The sequence below is a fragment of the Neovison vison genome, chromosome 1 (genome assembly GCF_020171115.1).
Source record: "Neovison vison isolate M4711 chromosome 1, ASM_NN_V1, whole genome shotgun sequence".
NCBI lineage: Eukaryota > Metazoa > Chordata > Mammalia > Carnivora > Mustelidae > Neogale > Neogale vison.
The window spans coordinates 226,392,029-226,413,698 of NC_058091.1; the positions used below are offsets into that span (position 1 = coordinate 226,392,029).

The 21,670-nt window shown below is 36.2% G+C and overlaps 1 protein-coding gene across 1 annotated transcript in view; it reads right to left on the reverse strand.

Annotated features, from left to right (window-relative positions):
* The window catches only part of NDUFAF2 (NADH:ubiquinone oxidoreductase complex assembly factor 2), a 168,265-nt gene that overhangs the window by 26,957 nt on the left and 119,638 nt on the right, over positions 1-21,670 (reverse strand). Inside the window, exon 3 of the mRNA XM_044224141.1 lies at positions 14,897-14,937. Coding sequence (XP_044080076.1) covers positions 14,897-14,937 — 41 coding nt within the window. The remainder of the gene's footprint in view (positions 1-14,896; positions 14,938-21,670) is intronic.

The following is a 21,670-nucleotide window of genomic DNA, read 5'->3' on the forward strand; positions in this document are numbered from 1 at the left end:
GATTCCCCATAGGTATCCCATGCTACAGTGTCAAAGCAGAAAGCTAAAGCTACTCAGCAGAGCTATAGTAAGGTGACACATATGATAAGATGGTACTCTAGCCGCAGCTAGGCTGGAGTAAAGTAGGACAAGAGGATATGAGGGAGGGCTCAAGAGGCATGTGATACTATGTTCTTTTATGCCTGTCCCTTATTCCATTGAGATTAAGAATTTAAATCACCTTCATGTTATTCCTTATGTTCCACAAGTATGTGAAAACATATGATACTTGACTCTCTGCTTATTTCACTCAGCATGGAGGCATTGGGAGATGGAGAGAAGGGAGTTGGGAAAAATTGGAGGGGGAGACAAACCATGAGAGACTGTGGACTCTGAGAAACAAACTGAGAGTTTTGGAGGGGAGGAGGGTGGGGGTTGGGTGAGCCTGGTGGTGGGTATTAAGGAGGGCACGTATTGCATGGAGCACTGGGTGTGGTGCATAAACAATGAATTCTGGAACACTGAAAAGAAATAAGATAAAATAAAATGGGAAAAAAAAGAATTTAAATCACCTTGAACTACAGAGAAAGAGTATCTTTTCAAAAATTAAAAAGTATTAAACAGCTCTGAATATTACATTGGAAAAATGCAGGCTGCTCTTAGGCCATGCAAATGAGGAGAAGGAAACAAAGCAGAAAACTTCACAGTAATTTCTATGAAGCAAACATTCAAAATACCACAGTGTTATACTCAAATGCAGATGAATCTCTTTAAAAAGTTCAAATGAGTATAGAGCTTAGAAATATTTCTACATAACTTCACATCAAATTAGGATTCTTATGGACTTGAAATAATAACAAGTAGAAATAATAAAATAACAGCAGTTATTCCTTATTTAATGCCTATCTTGAGCAAGGCGTGGGCTTAGCATTTTACATATACCAGTTTACTAGGTGAAAAAACTACTTTCAAGATTAGTAATTTTCAACTTTTTGTACTATGATCTTTAGTAAGTATATTAGGGTTCTCAAAAGACATAGAACCAAAAAGATGTGTATGAAAGTGTATGTATATATATATATTTTTTAAAGATTTTATTTATTTATTTTATAGACAGAGATTACAAGTAGGCAGAGAGGCAGTCAGAGAGAGAGGAGGAAGCAGGCTCTCTGCCGAGCAGAGAGCCCGATGCGGGGCTCGATCCCAGGACCCTGGGACCATGACCTGAGCCGAAGGCAGAGGCTTTAACCCACTGAGCCACCCAGGTGCCCCTATATATATATATTTTTATACATAGTATGTATAGGAATGTATGTATATACATGGGGGAATTGATTAATTTTAGGGAACTGGCTCATATAATTGTAGAGGTTAGGAAGTCCAAATCTTCATGGTAGCCTGGCAGTCTGGAGGAGACCCAGGGAAGAGGTGATGTTGCCTCAGTACAAAAGGAATCTACAGGTAGAATCTACTCTTCCTCAGAGGATGTCCGTCTTTGCTTACAGTCTTCAACTAATTGGATGAGGCCAAACCACATTCTGGAGGGTAATCTGCTTTACTCAAAATCTATTGATTTGAATGTTAGTATCAGCTAAAAAAATTCCTTCACAGCAAATTCTAGACTAGTGGTTGACCAAATATCTGGGTGTTATAGTCTAGTGAACTTGACACATAAATATTAATCACTGCGGGCACCTGGGTGGCTCAGTTGGTTCAGCATCTGCCTTTAGCTCAGGTTATGATCCCAGGGTCCTGCGATCTAATGCTTCTTTGGGCAACCTACTGAGCGGGGAGTCTGCTTCTCCCTCTATCCCTTCTACCTCCAGATCATGCACAAATGTGCACGTGCTCTCTCTCTCTGTCTCTCAAAAATAAATAAATAAATATAAAAATAGATTGAAATATATTTCAATATTCAGTAAAAAATACATTTTACATTACAATGGACACAAAATGTATGCATATATGTATGTGAAACAAGAATTTCAGAAAACAATACTCACTGTGAGTCAGGTTTTATATGCTGGTATTTCCTATTCCATATTATTTTCTACTTTATTAAAAAGAAAAAGATATTTATACCCCACTAAATTGATTTCACAGCCCTCTAATGTAGCACATAAATTGAAAAAACCCTGCCCTAGATGACATATTCATTTGCTTGTGTTTTAGAATACTGGTTAAAAAAAAAAAAAAAGCATCACAGTGGCAACAGAATGTGATATTTGAGAAGGAAATTAAGTATATTTGAATACATAAAATGCAATAAACATATGTATATCAGAAAAATTATATAAAATGCTTAATTTCTTATTACCATAGCAACGATATACACATGGCAAATTAGTGTAGTATTTTATCACTGTCAAAATATTTGAGAATAAAATCTGGCATACCTAACTGTGACAATCAACTGTGGCTTGGTATCTTTGAGGCTACATTACCAATATAATCTTCCTAAGCACCACTATTACCCCACTTAAAGAAATCACATTATATCTGATAAAAGTGATCAATAGCAGTTTCTTTTTTTTTTAATTTAGATGGTGAAAAAAAAAATCACTACTTCTCCAGCATGAAAGAATAAGAGGAAAATCACAAGAAATTTTTTTGAATTTTTATTTTTATTTATTTATTTTTTAAAATTTACTTGACAGACAGAGATCACAAGTAGGCAGAGAGACAGGCAGAGAGGAAGGAAAGCAGGCTCCCTGCTGAGCAGAGAGACCGATGCGGGCTCGATCCGAGAACCCTGGGATCATGACCTGAGCTGAAAGCAGAGGCTTAACCCACTGAACCACCCAGGCGCCCCAAGAAATTGTTTTGGATAAGATAATTGAGAAAGTGTGGATTAAAAACAAAAACAAAAACAAAAAAACCTGACCTCTTTTTAACTCCCTTAACCTTTTTCACTCTGGATGTAAGCCCAGTTTTAAAACCTAAACATGATTTGTCTTTGTGACTGATGATATGACTCAGAAGGTTAACTATTCAGAACTAATTCTGTATACTTTTTAATATGCACCTAGTAAGTTATGATGAATCTCAGAAGAAACTGAGCAGAAGCAAATCTAAAAATAATAAATAAAGGCACTTTATTTATATACATTTTTAGAAAAAATCTTTTATGTTCTGCTCCTTAAAGGTCATAAAAGATCAAAATAGAATAAAAAAATGTGCTAAGGATAAATTACACTCACACTCAGACCTCAGCTTTGTACAGAGGCATATAAAAAGCAATACTTTTAGAGTGAAAAAGCTTGAAATTTGAGATACTTTTAGTAAGATCTACCTAAAATCAATATTTTGAAAACCAGAAAGACAACACAAACTAGAATAAAAATTTCTTGTACAATTCATAAATACCTACAGTTAGGGAGACACAGTAGCTTATGGTTGAGTATAGACTTCAAGGGGCTCAAAATGCTCAAGTGATTCACTTTCATATCCTCCCCATTTTTCTAGAGAAGCATGGCAAATTTTATATAATTTTAGCTTTTATAAAGCTAGAGATCAATATCAAAAAAGGTGTGTAGAAAAGGCGTCTCTAAGTGTTATGCTATTGTGTTTCAAGTACTTGTTTTATTCTTTTATTATGAGAGTTAAGTAAAAACATCGGAATACAAAATAACAAAAGTATACCCAAACTATAATAATGTACCAATGTATGAATAACTTGTTAAAGTTGAGTTGTGCAACCAGCCATAGGATTTGGGGTAATTTACCATTTCTGTTTTTAAAATTGTTATACTAATTTTTTAATCAAACAAAGTTAAAAAGGCAAAATTGTAACTCTGGCCATGCCAGAGTCACAGAAAGGCCCAATAATTATACTGGCAGGGATAAACTGCAGAGCTTCAGGTACTTCTGAATGGGGAGAAGACTGCTGCTTTGCCTGGTCAAATATAGCCACAATCCCCTATGCATGAGGGAGGTCAAATGACTCGCATAACTCCACTCAACAGGAACTTTTCATTGTAGATGGTGGTAAACCCATCAAGACACAGCATCTTTAGGGAGGAAGAAATGCTAGTAGTGACTAAAGAACAGGGTGTTGACCAAGCTCAAGGATATATCCTTTTCTAGTCTTGGAAACCAAAGATCCCAGAATGAAAAAAAGAAAAGGAAAGGAAAGGAAAAAGAAAAGGATCCTGGAACGACTGTGCAACTTAAGATGTAATGCTCCTGTGTAAACTTGCAATAAGAACCAATTTCTGAAAGCAATATGTGAATGTTTTCCCCTTGCAACCTTAAAGATTAATCAGACTAATTTGTTTTTGCAGAGGAAAAAAAAGATACTAAAAACAGAATCTAAACATAATTTAACAGAGTTATAATATCTAGGACAGGTTGGTATGTAAAGAAAATTATGACAGCTATTAAGCACATACCAGGTGCTTAGTAAGTAACTGAATGAATACCAGAAATATATAAGCATTAAGGTTTTTAACAAGGAATTCTAAAAATGAAGCCACACTGTTTTCTTTTTAAAGATTTTATTTATTTATTTGAGAGAGAGAGCACAGGAAGAGAGGGCAGTGGCAGAGGGAGAAGGAGAAGCAGACTCCCCACTGAAAAGGGAGCCTGACACAGGGCTAGATCCCAGGACCCTGGGATCATGATCTCACCTGAAGGCAGAAGCTTATGAACTGAGCCCCAAGAAGCCCAACACACTGTTTCTTGTGCATATTGCTATGATAAGTCCTTAAGTGCTTTTAGTATTTTAGAATTTCAAGTATTTCAGTTGTCAGTTTATTCTAAATATCTTATTTTTGTATCAGGGACCCAACATGTTCTCTTAAAATATAGGATTACAAGGTCTCATTGCATTCTTTTAAATAAAATATTTCAAGTGTATAAATATAGTTAATAATATTATATACACCCATGTGCTCACCATCCAGCATAAGAAACAAAACACTATAGCTATAACCAACTTAAGAAATAAAGCACCACAGATAAAACACTATAGATATGACCATGATCCAGCTTAAGAAATAAAATACTACAGATATGACCAGTAAAACACTGTGACCCCTCCCACCAACATTCTCCTTCCCCAGAGGTAATAACTACCCTCAATTTCTTATATCATTTTCATACATGTTTTAAAAACTTTTACCACATCTTTATATATCCATAAACAATGGGAGCAGTGATTTCCTAGATTTGTTGGTGCACGTATAGACTTTTGAAAACTATGTACCCATCTTGCTCATTAAGTTGACAAATAATGGTAAAGAATGTATTTTCCAGTTTACTGCATATCAAATGCATCCTTTAAGTATGTTTTTTGTCAAAGCCTTGGAGCTGCATTTTAACTTATTCAATCTGTGGAAAATATAACCATATAGCTTAATTGGCAGAGCCAGTCCTCATTGTCAAACCAAATCAACCAAATGTGACTTACTGTCAGAAAAAGTCTAACTTAATTTTTAAATTCAAATAAATGTATTATTATGTGTCCCTATGACAATTTTCTCACTTGTGGATGTTAATTTTAAGAGAGATGAATGGACAGCTAGCTAGGTAGACGAGAAACTATAAGGCAAGGATCCTGGCCATGAGTTTGTCACCTGGCTGAAATAATGTGTTGCCCCCTTCAGTAATTTTTACTGATGCTATCTCTGCTTTAGTCTCAAGAGACTCTGCCTCAGGAGAAATTCGCTTTCTAATAGTCTCTGTTTGGTGCCCTGGAGATTTTTAAACCCCAAGGCAATGCATAAGAGTAAGATTTAGCACGGACAAGGAGTAAGCTTTCCTTCTGGAAAAAGTGGGATACAGATGACTACGTAAGACATCAGAAAGGAGAACTGGCAGACCAGAAAGATCATTTTTAGGAAAGATGGCATATAGAAAAGAGTGAATATGGAAATTAATGTCTTTAAAGCTATCTGTACCTGCACATCCCACTGAAAGCCTTTGTGTTCTCAGCGGCAAAGGTATCCCAATTTGAAAACCACTCATCAACAGCAGGAGCTGGCAAACCAGGATCCAACCACCACCTGCTCTGTGAATAAAGTTACACTGCACACAGCCATACTCGCTTGTTCACGTAATGCCCGCTTTAAGTGCATTCACACTACCACAGCCAAGTTAAATATGAGCAACAATGCTGGGTTTCACAATGCCTGAAATATTTGCTTGCTCGTACTCTGGAGAACAACTCTGCTACCTCTCCTCTATAGCATTGTGCATATGTTTTTAAAAAATTCTCTTTAAATCAAAATTACATATTCTCATAATTTGAGGGGCCACATTGTTCTACAAAGCTTATTATGAAAAATGGTTCTCTCTCCCCCAAAACAACTACTTTATATGCTTTCACTTGATGTCTCTCGTTATGGCACAGGCCAAACAAGGGAGTCACGAAAATGTCTGACAATTACAAAGGAGACTCTGCTCCTGACTCCTCTGCAATATCAAAATAACATCTGTACGTTATGATTTATTTTTCAAATTTAAGCACCATATATTAACTTACTATTGAAAAAGGATTTATCTCATCCTTCTTGAGACTTAATACTCTCAATATAGTTGTATATCAATATTCAACATTTATATGATTATGAATACACACTATAACAGTAAGTTATCTATTATACCAGGATTATTTTTCCTTTTCCTACCTAAGCTTTGTTTTCCTTGGAAATAATAAGTAAATTCTGTGTATTTTCCAGGTACTTACCTATAATTCATCCTCATTTGTTAAGTTCAGTAAGTATATGTTCATTCAATCACTCTAATTTTCAGATTGGTACTTCTTCCCTCAAATTTGTCTGGATACTGTTTTTCCTTTTCCATATATAAGCTCCCAGATCTCAGTTGGGTAGAGAAGTTGCTGGGTTTTCAAACTTCCACAAAGAGAATTTAACAACATCCTTCTCTTTTCTTCAGGAGACTTAACCCTGAGATCATACTATTATTTAATATATGGTTCATGTTCAAACTTTACTAATTATTTCAATACTGTCCTTTATAGCTAAGTCTCCCCCCAAACCCCCCTTACAACCCAGGGTCACATATTACATTTAGTTGCCGTGTTGATTAGTCTTTTTTTGTTGTTCATAACACTGACATGTCCTGAAATATGTTCCAATTTAGGTTTCCCAGTTCTTTCCTCACGATTAGATAAAGATAATGCGTTTTAAGAAATATGACATGAATATTGTCTGATTCTGTGTATTGTACAAGGGGGCACATATGATGTCAAGTTGTTCCACTTGGTACAACTTTTGACCACTTGATTAAGGTGGTATGCACAAATTTATCTACTGTAAACAAATCTCCCCCCTTTGTAATTAATAAGTATTCTGTAGGGAGATAACCTGTTTCCCAACAAAATGTGTCCTAATGGTTTTGATACACACCAATGATTTTTTCCTGAATAAGCTATTACAATGATCACTGAAAAATGGTGACTTTTTTCCAACTCTACTATTTTGCCTACAATTTATTCGTTAGCATCTAATTGCTTCTTAAACAGATTTTCAACTGGGTTATTGTTTTTAGCACCAGCCTCAACTCTACTTTTAGAATTTCCTGGCACTGCCAATTACTGAGCATTCGGGGGTACTGTGATGTAAACCGGGTTGCTTCTGGGCTTTCTTCTCTGCCAGATTAGAAGACATTTTCAATTGTGCTAAATCCATTACCACCTGTTCATCTGCTTTCCAGCTTCCAAAACAATGTTGCTGTTTTTGCCTCTTCAATTTTTTTGACCTTGTAGGTTTATGTTTTTTTAAATAAATCCCTTTGTTGTCATTTTCATTAGGCTTGAAAAGATAAAAGTAAATTCATAGTTTAACTTGCTAACTTTGCTTGAAGGTCCATTAATGTTTCCTTGCTTTCAAACGTTATAGAAAGGAATCATACTATATGATCATCTTCTGTAATTTGCTCTTTTTGCTTGACATCATGTTTCTGAGATTTATCCCCATTGACACACACAGCTCTAGGTCGTTTATCTTTAATAAATGATGCTGTAACCCAGAGTACAAGCATGCTGCAATTTTCTCATCCATTTCCACTGTATAACCAGAAGTGATAGTGTGAGGTTTGAGGTGGGGGTCTGTTTTTCCACGAGAGCATACACTCACTCCATCTTTGCAACTTAAGGTGGCTGGAAAGTGAGGTTATATATGCAAAAATATCCATGTTAAGATATTTCAATTCAGTAACTTATAAAATGAACATAATAATACTGGGCACTGAGAACTCAATCAGTAAGTGTCAGTTACTTGGAGACAATGGTGAAATGGACCTCAAGAATTCAGAAATAAGATTCCTTGCTGATAGTTAAACTGTAAGATCAACACGTTATAGGCCAGAACAGAGATGTGAAAAGAATAAATGAAAGAATAGCTGCAGGGCCAGCAACGTTTGATCATAATATAACCACTGTAAGAGCCAAGGAAATAATATGTCAGTCAGAACAGGGAAACAAAGAAAAAAAGACAGTCACAAATGCTGAGAGACAAATGGACAAATACACAAAAAGAGACAAATGCTGGCAACCCATACAGTGTATCCCCGAAAGCCTCAACCATCATGTAACAATTTTTTCTATTACAAATCTTCAGGTTATTCCTAGGATAGAGACAGATGTTGGGAACTGTGGCCAATTCTATTTAAATATTTCCATTCCTATGGTCAGATTATCCTCACTTTGAGATGGCCACAACAGATAGTTTTAGGCCTGATGCAATTAAACATTTATTTTACTTAACTCCCCTTATCCTAATGCCATACTCACCAGGTAACCTATTGTTTCTTTCCTGTGCCAACTGAATTTCTATTGCAAATTAATACACTGAAATTCTGGCAACTATTTCTTTTTTTTTTTTAAAGATTTTATTTATTTATTTGACAGAGAGAGATCACAAGTAGGCAGAGAGGCAGGCAGAGAGAGAGGAAGGGAAGCAGGCTCCCTGCTGAGCAGAGAGCCCGATGCGGGACTCGATCCCAGGACCCTGAGATCATGACCTGAGCCGAAGGCAGCAGCTTAACACACTGAGCCACCCAGGCGCCCTGGCGACTATTTCAAACTTGCATGTCTTTTAGTCATTCTGATATCTTTTAGAGCCAGATCACCTTAGACACGGACAAAAGCGAGTTTTGAGCTTTCAGCTCTGATCTTAAAACAAGGTCAAGTAAACAAGTTACTGTGAGGTATTATCCTACACTACCCCAACCTTTTGTTTCACTACAGCATCACAATCTCCACCTCCATTTCCTACTGGTTTCTAGAATTTCCTCTTCCTTTTTCATGGAAAAAGTAAGTGAGGTCTATCATTACAGCTTTCTTCTACTGTCAGTAAACCTATTGCTGAGTCATGTATTTTGTCAATACTTAGCAATACATCTATTTCCTTTTTGAAGTGGAAAACTTTATTTTGTTTCCTACTGTTTTTTCAGTATGAAAGGAGAAGCAATATTTTAAAATATTTGCTACATGTGATTTCTTTTCTTTTCTTTTCTTTTTTAATTTTATTTATTTATTTGACAGACAGAGATCACAAGTAGGCAGAGAGGCAGGCAGAGAGAGAGGAGGAAGCAGGCTCCCCGCTGAGCAGAGAGCCCGATGTGGGGCTCTATCCCAGGACCCTGGGATCATGACCTGAGCCGAAGGCAGAGGCTTTAACCCACTGAGCCACCCAGGTGCCCAGCTACATGTGATTTCTAATGGAATAAAGTTGTCATTAGGAAAAGTCCATCGCATTAATTTTGTGACATGTTAATTCAACTTGTACCACACTGATGAAAATAGCTGTACTATATTGACAACCCACAGTAAAATGTGTATTTCTAGGATAGCAGGAAGGGCAATGCTCACCTTCAAAATATGTTCACTTTTACAAAGTCTTTTATGTTGGCTGTCAGAAGTTCAATGTCATGGAAACCATGTAATATATTGACATGGCACTGGGATTTCCACTTTTGTCAACAAAAGCCTATCCAATAATGAATCAGGCTCTGTGTTAGGTGCCTGTGACAAACAAATGAATGAGACACAATCTTTGTGCCATACAGCTCACAATATTTTCTCACAAAGAACTAAACAAAGAATGATAACACTAAACTTAAACGGCTGTACAGCTGCACAAGGCAGTATAGTTATACCTAGAAAGGAGTAATTAACTCTAGGAGATAAAAAGTTGAGAAAACAGTTGAGGAAAACATCAAAGAATTTTAAGGGGAATTAAGCACAAGCAGAAGTGTGCCACCTGGTAAGAGAGGGAAAAGACAGCAAACCTGAGAGATAGCATGAAGATCCTTGGAGAGGAGAGTGGGTATATCAAGTGTAAGGAGAAAAGTAGAAAACTCAGTTGGGCATATATCAGGAGGCCTTGTATGGTCTGCCAATCAATGAAACTTTCTTTTGGCTAGGCTTTCCCAAGAAGTGTGTTTAAAAACTTATTCCTTTGGGACACCTGGGTGGCTCAGTTGGTTAAGCAGCTGCCTTCAGCTCAGGTCATGATCCCAGCGTCCTGGGATCGAGTCCCACATGGGGCTTCTTGCTCAGCAGGGAGCCTGCTTCTCCCTCTGCCTCTGCCTGCCATTCTGTCTGCCTGTGCTCGCTCTCTCTCCCTCTCTCTCTCTGATAAATAAATAAACTCTCTAAAACAAACAAACAAACAAACAAACAAAAAAACTTATTCCTTTAAGCCTTCAAAGAGGCCAGGAGAAAAAATGTGGGGGTCACAGGGTAAGTGTGTGTTTGATTTTATAACAAACAGCCAATTTTGGAATGTGGTTGTATTATTTTCACTATAACCAGCACTGTATGAAAGGGATGGTTGCTCTAGTTAGAACTAGTGTTAAACTTTTGAATTTTAGCTCTTTTCATGGGTGTGCAGTGTAGTGGCATCTCAGTGTGGTTTCCCTGATGACTAGAGATGGTGAGTATCTTTTCATATGCTTAGTAATAATTCTCCTATCTTACGAAGTGACTGTTTAAGACTTTTATACAATTTTTATTAGCTTTGTCTTTTTTTCTTTTAGGTCATTGAGTTGATGGGTTCTTTATATAGTCTGGAGTCCTTTGTCAAATACATGGATTGTGACTATTTTCTCCAAGTGTATTGCCTTCCTAATGTTCTCTTTGAATAAGCTTAGTTTTAAATTTTGATTAAGTTTAATCATCAATGCCTCTCCCTTCTGGATCATGCTTTGTATGTCCTGCCTCTCTCAAAGTTGTGAAGATATTCCACTATGTATCTTCTAGAAGCTTTATGAGTTTTAGTTTTTTTGTTTAGTCTGTGCTCCATCTTACACTAACATTGGTACATGATGTTAGGTAGGGATCAAGGCTTATTTTTTTTTTTTAAAGATTTTATTTATTTATTTGACAGAGAGAAATCACAAGTAGATGGAGAGGCAGGCAGAGAGAGAGAGAGGGAAGCAGGCTCCCTACTGAGCAGAGAGCCCGATGCGGGACTCGATCCCAGGACCCTGAGATCATGACCTGAGCCGAAGGCAGCGGCTTAACCCACTGAGCCACCCAGGCGCCCTCAAGGCTTATTTTTTTTTCCACATGGATATTAAGTTCTTCTAGCATCATTTGTTGAAAAAACTTTCCATTTGTAATTGTGTTCCTTTGGTGCTGCTGTCAAAAGCCAATTGGATGTATAGTGTCTATTTCTGGATGCTCTATTCTTTTCCATTCACTTATTTATATATCTCTATGCCACTTCCACACTGTCTTGATTACTATAGTAATAACTACAGAGTAAATCTTAATATCAGACAATATAAGTCCTCTAGTTTTTTTCCTCCTTTTGCATGATCGCTTTCAGCTACTTTAGGGCTTTGCATTTTCAAATACATTTTAGATTCATATACATCTTGATTTCTACAAGTCTAATGGGATTTTTATTGGATTTGTATTTGACTGACTCTCTACTTCAGTGGTTCACAAAGACAGACCAGTAGCATCAACATCACCCTAGGAACCTGTTATAAATGAAAATATTCAGGCCTTACCCTAGACCTAGTGGATCAAAAACTCTAGGGCTGGGACCCTGCAATCTGTGTTTTAACAAGCCTTCCTGGTGATTCTGATGCACAATAAAGTGTAAGACTTGCTGCTGCAGATCAATTTGGAAGAATTAACATCTCAGCAATATTAAATATTCCTACCCACGAACAGACATTTCTCTCCATTAATTTAGGTCTTCTTCAATTTCTCTCACCAGCATTCTGTAGTTTTAAGTGTACATGTCTTGCATACATTTTGCTTAATTTATATCAGGGTATTTTATGTTCTGGTGCTACTGTAAATGGCATTTTAAGCATTATTGGCTAGCTTTTAACCATAGTGTAAAGGTGAAAGGGACAAAAGTCTCTTCGGGGTAGGAGTTCACTAAGAGACTTGAAAAAAAGTAGAGAGCTCAACTGATTGGTAACATCTTGAAAACTAACTAGTTTTAACAGACATGCAAGATTACAATGTTGTTTTCAATGAACTGCTACAGGCTTTAAACAAAGCAACTGTGATGACCACTAAAAGAGGGACAACCAGATGTGCTCTCACATAGTCTTGTCAAACATTTTCTACAATCCTGACAAAAAGATCAAAATATGGGTATCCAGCCTATGGCTCCAGCTGTGAAATTCAAAGAAGACAGAGTAATATGTTGAACCACATGAAGAACATAAACAAAATCTAAACTGTGGCAAGCTCTATAGGTGAAATGGACTGGGTTTTTCAACAGACAAACTTAGCAAAAAATAAAAGGGATGGAGGAGAACCACACACATTGACAAGAGATTTAAATCAAATATGAAGTTTTTACAAAATGGACAACTCTAAACTAGCATGTACATCTGAGTGGTCGAATTAGTTAAAACTGAGAAAATGATCATTGTAAAAGTCAAGTTCGGGGTTTCTTTTGGGGGAGGCTGTACTGATACAGGGCATATGATTCTGGAGCAGCTGACAGAGTTCTGTTTTTGACCTGTGTGGAATTCACCTTATAATAACCCATTAAGCTATACATTTAATTCTTGTGGTTCTCTGTATACTTGTCTTATTTTACATTAAGTAGGTTTTACTATTAATACAACATGTAGAATCTGAAATTTGACAGTTTACAAGTTTTAGTGGTAGAGTACTGTTTGGTGATGATAAGAACTAAGGTGTGGCTATCAAAGTGGCTGTTCACTTGAGGTAGGGATATTAGTGTGGATGAAGTAAAAAAACAAAAAACAAAACAAAACAAAAAACTGAATGGCTAAGACCTGGGAAGGCACTGAAAGAGAAGTCTGTAAGTTTGGTTCTCATCTCCACTATCAGTATGGGGAGTGGCCTAGACGTTGGCAGAGACAAAAATTATAAACAGGGACAGGAAAATATACTTAGATTGCAAAGTTACTACTCTCCTTTGGGCCCACAAAATGAAACAATACTTTTGCAAGTGACTAGGGAAAGAAGGGCAGTTGAACCCACTTTGTTTCTGAGGGTTGTGGTAAAATGAGCACGAAGAGCCTCAGTACCTTTTAGACACAAACAAATTTCAGTTGAGGCTTTCTGTCAGAGAAAGGTCCTAAGAAAATATGAAAGGTGAAGGATAATCTGCTAAAAAAGAAACAGAAATTCCTGAAACACAATGGAAAAGATCAGGAGGGAGAGGAAGGGGTGTGTGTGTGTGTGTGTGTGTGTGTGTGTGTGTTGGGGCAGTACAGAAGAGCATAAGAAGGGTGAGATTGATAGGACATTAATCACTTTGTGTACCAATGTTTCCACGGAAGAAGCCCTTTAAAGTTCTAAGGATGGAAGAATATCTTTAGTTCTGAGAACAGGAGTTCTTATTATGGTCAAGAGAAGGGGACTCTGGAGGGCTCCTCGATGCTGCCTACCACTATAAACCACTGGGGATAATTCTGAATCTTGGATCACAATGACTTTTCTTCCTTTTTATTCCAAGGTTCACTGATATTAGAAAGAATGTCTGACAGAGTAGGGCAGGGTCAAAGTAGAAGCAACATTCAAAACTAGAAATGGGCTTAGAGACCATTCAGACCCTGGCCTAACAATCATTAATGGGGTCAGTATAGGAGAAATGAAGCATAAGTATGTCAATTTAGGAGTCATCATGAATTCTGCCCTGGAGTACACAACAAGTGGGACCAGAGCGTTGGAGCCCATTTCTGTTGTCATCCGGGTTGTAGCAGTGATGGCAGAGGGGGAGAGAAAACTGGAGGGAAGTCATAAATAGAAGAAACGGAATAGGCAGTACACTAATGAATTTGGAAATTTTCCTCTTTTGAAATACATTACTTCTTATGAAATAACTTTAGAACACTTTATGCTATTGTTTTAAAATGAAAATTATGAAATGTTTTAAAAATATATACACCACAGCATTGCTATACTTTATATTCTATAAACTATCAAAACTATGTTTCTGAAGTTTAAAATAAAAATTCAACTATTAATTACTGAGTGTTTTATATTACATGCTAATTGTATATTTTAAAGTTTCTTCAGATAGAGTTAAATGTATATAAGATTATAAAATTTTACAGTTGCTATAAAGTTAAGGGCAAAATGGACAGGACCATGAGATTCAGTGTTTCTCAGACTTTTCACCAAACACCCACATCAAAACAAAGCTCCCAGGAACTAGGCAAAATGTCCTGAGGCAAACTGCTCCTAAGTCTAAACTTTCGAAAATGTATTTTTGTTTTGTACTGCATTTTTCTTATTTCATTTAAAAATTCATATGAATTTCATGTTATATTCCATAATTGTGCATTTATTTTATTAAAAAGACATTTTAAATTGTTTTCTGTGGAGTAAAATTAACCCTCTGGAAGATGCATATATTTATCTGAGGCTCTATGTAAACTCCCAATTGAGAAAAACAGCGTTATAAAAACATGCTATTTGAATATTTTCATTATGTATTCTTACCTCCATAGTAGGTGGAGTCTTTCTTGTTTTTCTAATCCAAGCTAGAAAGAAAAATGATACTTAAATGTAAGTTTTGATAATTTACACAAGCATTTTATTCATTCATGCATGAAACAAATATTTATTAGCACCTGTTACATGTTGTTTTAGGCACTGGGTATACAAGAAGGAACTAAACGTGAATTTCCTGCTCTCCTGCAGCACTTACACTAGTGAAGGGGAACAGAAAACAAATACACAAACATATGATGTCAGGTTGTGATTTGTATCATAAAAAAAAAAAGAAAAAACAGCATAGGGAGTTTATTGAAGAGAGGACAGTCCATATCTAAACTCAGACCTCATAATTGTCTGAACTCAACTGAGTGCCTGATGCCTTATAGCAACAGGAAGAAACTGGGGCAGGTGCCTCTAGGGAAGTGTATCAGAATCACATGGAAGACATATAGTACATCATTTAGGAGTAGAATCAGATCTTCTGGGTCAAATCCCAGCTTCATCACTTACTAGCTGTGTCACTTGGGGGAAGCTGTTTAATTTTCTAAAAAACAGATTTCTATCTGTAAAATATAAATTATAAAAGTATCTGTATTTTAGAGTTTGTTGTGAATGTTAAATGATATCTACAAATTCTTAGCTTAGTCTGGCATACAGGAAGCATTAAGTCCAAGTTAATACTATCATTATCACTATTAGCCCATAAACCTATACATTTTTTTACAACAGACTCAAAAACACTGAGATTAATAATATCTGCTTGGCCTATGGGGATAGATAAAAAACTGTGATAAAATATACTTTAGAAATTTGGTCTTTAAAAAGTAGAAAACTGCTTGATCACTTTAGTTGATTTAATTTTCATCACAAAACTGTAAGGTATCCTTATTTAATAGAAAAATTAAATAACTTTCTCAAATTTACACATTAGGTAGTAATGGTGGCATCTGAGTCCAGATTTGACCCTGTCTCTAGCTCCAAAAGCTACCCATGATCTACTAAGCAGCCTCACCAATTTCAGTAAGAAATAAGCAAAGAACACACAACTCGGAAGAGGAGTAGGGCATAACCTTAATTACATGCCGGAAAGTAAGAATTACTAACCCTGTTTTATAGATTGGGAAACTGAGGTTCAGAAAGATTGAGCAATCTGCCTAAACTCACATAATTAGTGAGTAACAGCCTGGGAATCAACCCCCTCAGGCTCTAAAACCTGAGCTCTGCCTGCTAACTAGCTCGCTTCTCCTCCCACCAGCTCCACCAGCCTGCCTTCTGTCATCCAAGTCATAGTACCAGGAACTGTCCTCATGACAAGCCCAGAACTGAATGGCTATTGGGGTATAGAGAACAACATTTATCTGCAGGCCTTGCGCTGATTCCATAAATGTATTTTTAATACGGTCCCAGCATTTTAACCTTCTGCCCTTTAGCTTCTAAGTTTTCACCCGTTGTTCTCTGCATTCTCTTTCTCCTTATCTTCCATTCCTATTTGGTTCCTCTCTTGCCACAACTTATACAGATTTTATGTTCCTTGTTAGGTTTGTAAGGTTGTCAGGGGCAAGATGCATGCATGGGAGATTTATGTTTCTACCACTTAAATGTCTCCAAACAGCAGGTACTTATTAATACAGCTGTTAATGAATATATCCACTATAAAATACTTCCTCTATATGACTATTTGTTGTAATGGAACTTTTGCCTGTGTTAGAAAATCCAGCTCAGCAATAGTATAACTCCTCTGTGCAATCATGGAAATTAGTGCTTTATGGAATTTTCAACTTCCTCTTTATGGTCAAGTTAAGTTACTTAACTTTATTTATAGACATTTATTTTTCTAGGACAGAGGCTTCTTTTGAAATAATTCAATATGAGCCATATACCTCTAAAAGGTTTTAAGCAGTAAATCTTTAGTTTTAAAGTAAATTAGAAAGTTAATTCAGAAAAATCAACTGCTAGGGCAGGGTCAGCAAACTATATAGCCCGTAAGCTAAATGGAACCCAAGGTTTGTTTTTACATTTTTAATTGGTTGAAAAAAATATTAAATGAAGAACAATATTTCACGACACATGAAAATTATATATAATTCAAATTTCAGTGTCACTAAGTAAGGTTTTATTGGAATACAGCCACACTTATTTGTTTACATATTATCTATAGCTGCTTTTGTACTACACCAACAGAGTTGAGTAGTTGTAACAAAAACAGTAGAGCCCACAGAGCCCAAAACATTTATCACCTGGCCTTTTTTTTTTTTTTTAAAGATTTTATTTATTTATCTGACAGAGAGAAATCACAAGTAGATGGAGAGGCAGGCAGAGAGAGAGAGGGAAACAGGCTCCCTGCTGAGCAGAGAGCCCGATGCGGGACTCGATCCCAGGACCCTGAGATCATGACCTGAGCCGAAGGCAGCAGCTTAACCCACTGAGCCACCCAGGCGCCCCTATCACCTGGCCTTTTAAAGAAGTTTGCCTGCCTCTGTACTAGGGCTACCAATAAGTAAGGCCTTGTAGCAAGAACTATCTGTCTTGATTCAAAAATACTTTCATATTATCAGGGGTATAGCTCAGGGGTAGAGCATTTGACTGCAAAAATACTTTCATATTATCTAAAACAAAAATCATTATTATTTTTAAAATAACAATCATTATTAAATATTACACTTTTTACTAATGAATACCATGCACTTGAGAGTCTGTGACCACCTATTATTGGCATGAGATCACACTGAAAAAATAAAGGCACAAAGCATACTTACTATTACCATGAGAAAAACAACTTACAACAACAATCGGTCTTATGGATGAGTCTATAAAGCTGCACTTTCAGATTTTTGGTAAGGTTAGAAAAATACTTCAATAGAATCTCAATAATTTTTAAAAATCCCAGTGTAAATTAATAGATTGAGTAACTCTGGTATGTACTTTCTAAAGTTTACTGGTTTTGTATAAGTTTATAAAATTCATGCATGGAAGAATGCAATATAACTCAAATAATGTATTAAGAACTGCCTAGAATAGTCCCCTCATGGGACACACTATTCTCTCAGGAAAGATACAGGACTTCCTTAGCTCTGTTTTAAATGGCTCAAGGAAAAAGATCTTTGTTTTATCTAGATAAATAAATGCAATTGCTGAGATAAATTTGTATAATTCTATAATAACCAGATACTTGTAATGTTCTTGAGATGATGGTTGATGCCAATTTACTGCTATGTATCCAATAAAGGGTACAGCTGGAAATATTCAATGTGATCACTCATTTATATAATATTCCCTAACTTTCCCAATCACTATATGCAACAAAGGAAATATCCTGCTGAAGGTTGGCAAAGGTTAGGAAGAGGAAGGAATAAAAATAAGCATTAATATCAAATCATTATATTTCTTTTTTTTAATCCTCATAACAATCTGGAATTGAACCTCTATCCAATTATAAACTATATAATGATTTTGCCATTGCTAATTATATCTGTATGGTGGATTCTGTATCAGTCTTCATTATAATGTAACCATTGTTTGAGTAGAATTTAGCAAGATAACTGGACAGTTTATGCCTTAAGATCTTAGCATTCTTTCATCAATGTTCATTTGCATTCTCATCAGTATGCATGAGATTTTCAATGAACTTTAATACTCTTATTGGAACATAACACACTATAATAAGCGTAAAAGTGAGCATGCAAATTAAAGTTCCCATTAATCACTAAAAGAGACTGGAAGAAGCAAGCAGGAAAATACTTCATGAAGCATACAGTCTTCAAATTTCCATAAGCACTGAAAATGGCTAACGCATTCTGAGAAGCAGTACCAACTGGGGTTAAGGTAAATGAGACATTTATCACTAGAGTCAGTAAGGTGACCATTCAGAACTAAAATTATGGAAAGCTTGTCAACAGTCTGCATCCAAAAGATTACATTAGAAATATGTGTTGTTTACTTCACTCAAGGAAAAGACAACACTATACTAAAGCCTCATCTTAAAAAAATGATATCTGCCAGTTCTGGGTGTGTACACATTACAAAAAACTATAAAAATAAGAATCCATATTTTTTAACTGAAAATTCTTCAAATCAAAGAAAATGAGTCACTTTCTGATTACTGACCCTTAGGCATATCTTAAGGATATTATTAGATTTAGTTGGCAATTTAAGTTAAATATTTTGTAGTGCTCATAATGATTACTCTTCTTTTTTCTTAATCTACTTTATTGAGAGATAATTTATAAACAATGCAGTGAAACCATTTTAAGTGTGCAACAATTCTGAAAAATGTATATAACCTTCTTTTTTTTTTTTTTAAAGATTTTATTTATTTATTTGACAGAGAGAGAGATCACAAGCAGGCAGAGAGTCAGGCAGAGAGAAAGGGAGAAGCAGGCTCCCTGCTGAGCAGAGAGCCCAATGTGGGGCTCAATCCCAGGACCCTGAGATCATGACCTGAGCTGAAGGCAGCGGCTTAAACCACTGAGCCACCCAGGCGCTCCCTGTATACAAACTTCTAACCAGCACAACAATCAGTATACAGAACACTTCCATCATTCCCATAAGTTGTCTAATGTCTAACCACATGCAAACACCCACCCTAATCCATTCACAGGCCCTAATTATTTATTGCTGCACTTTCTGTCACTGTTGATTAGTACTGCCTTATCTACAATTTCATATAGATGGTTTACAGTATGCACTGTTTTGCATATTATTTTACTCAACCTAATATTGTCAAAGTTCATCCATGTAACTGTGTCTGGAGAACAGTGTTTTAAGGTAGGCTCCATAGCCCCCATCTCTGTCACATGCCCTGTGACTTACTTATAACTGTGATAATAGGGCAAAGGTGATGGGATGTCTATGAGTGCATGATTATGTTAGGTAGGGTTACAGCATCTATTTTGCTGGAGCCTCTCCCTTCCTGGCTGTAAGGGAAAAGCTGGCCATGTTGGAGGATCCTATGTGGCAAGAAACTGCCAGTGACTTCTAGGAGCTTAGGGTAGCCTCTGGCCAGCATCAGGGGAAGAACTGAAGCTCACAGTCCTACAACTGCAAAGAAATGAATGCCACAAATAACCACACACATGGGAAGTGGATCCTTCCACACTCACACCTCCAGATGAGAAAGCAGCCCTGGCTGACACGTTGAATTAAGCCTTGTGAGATCTTAGGTAGAGAATCTATCTAGGCTGTGCCTGGATTTGTAACCACAGAAACCGGGAGATGATAAATATCTAGAGTTTTAAACTAAGTGTATGGTAATAATTATATGAAGCACTAAAAAACAAATACAATGAGCATAGCAGCAGTTCATTCTTTTTATTGCTGTGTAGTATTCCACTGTATAGAAAAATAACAGTGTGTTTACCACTCACTCTTTGTTGGGTGTCACTGCAGCTTTCAATTTTGTAATTTTATGACTAAAGCTGCTATGAAAATTTTGGGTACAAGTGTTTGGGGAGACCTATGTTTTTATATCTCAGGGTTAATACCCAACAGAACTTCTGGATTATAAAATATGTGTATGTTCAAATCTATAAAGATTTAATAAAATCTTTTCCAAAGTAGTTGTACCATTTACACCATGGCCAAACTATATATGAAAGTTTCAGGTACTTTACACCTTCTTTAACACTTGTATCATCATTCTTTTAAATTCTAACTAGTCAGTGTTACGTGTTGGTGAGAATGTAAACTAATACAGCCAGTCTGGAAAACAGTATGGAGGTACCTCAAAAAATAAAAAAAATAGAACTACCATATGATCCAGTAATACCTCTTCTGGGTATATCTATCCAATGGAAATGAAATCACTATCTTAACACTGTATCTGTGCTCCCATGTTCTCTGCAGCATTGCTGACCATAGCCAAGTTATGGAAACAACGTTAAAGTCCATTCACAGATAAATGAATAATGAAATTGTGGTGTGTGTGTGTGCATATATATGTATATATGTGTGTGTATATATATATGCATACATACACACACATATAAAATATACATATACATATATATTTACAATGGAATATTATTCAACCTTAAAAAGAAGAAAATCCTGCTATTTGTAACAATATCAGATAAACCTAGAAGATATGGTAAATGAAATATACTAGACACAGAAAGAAAAATACTACGTGATCTCATTTTTATGTGGAATGTAAAAAAGTTGAATTCATAGAAGCACAAAGTAGAATAGTGGTTACCAGAGGTGGGAGGTGAGGGACATGCTGAGCGAGAAGCCCCACACCATCCCACAACCTTGAGATCATGACCTAAGTTGAAATCAAGAGCTGGACACTTAATGGACTGAGCCACCCAGGCGACCCAACACTTAGGTTTTAATTTAGTAAAATATGTGCCAGATCTGTAAACTAAAAACTACAGATGAAAAAAATGAAGTATAGACCTAAGGAAATGAAGAAAAGATGCTGTGTTCATAGAAAAACTCAATACATTCCCAATGAAAACTGATCTAATAATTCAGTACATTCCTAATGAAAATCCTGGAAGGATTTTTGGTAGTAATTGATAAGATGATACTAAAAATCATATATAATGACAAAGGGGCCAAACTAATTAAAACAGTTTTGAAAAAGAGATTGGAGGATTCAAATTACCCATCTCAAGCCTTACTACAAAGTCTCAGTAATCAAGACAGTGTGGCATTGGGAAAAGGACAGATCCATGGAAAGAAGTGAGAATACATAGCCCACATCTATATAGCCAAATGATGTTTAACAGAAGTGCTAAGAGTATGAGAAAAGGATGGTCACTTCATAAACAGTGC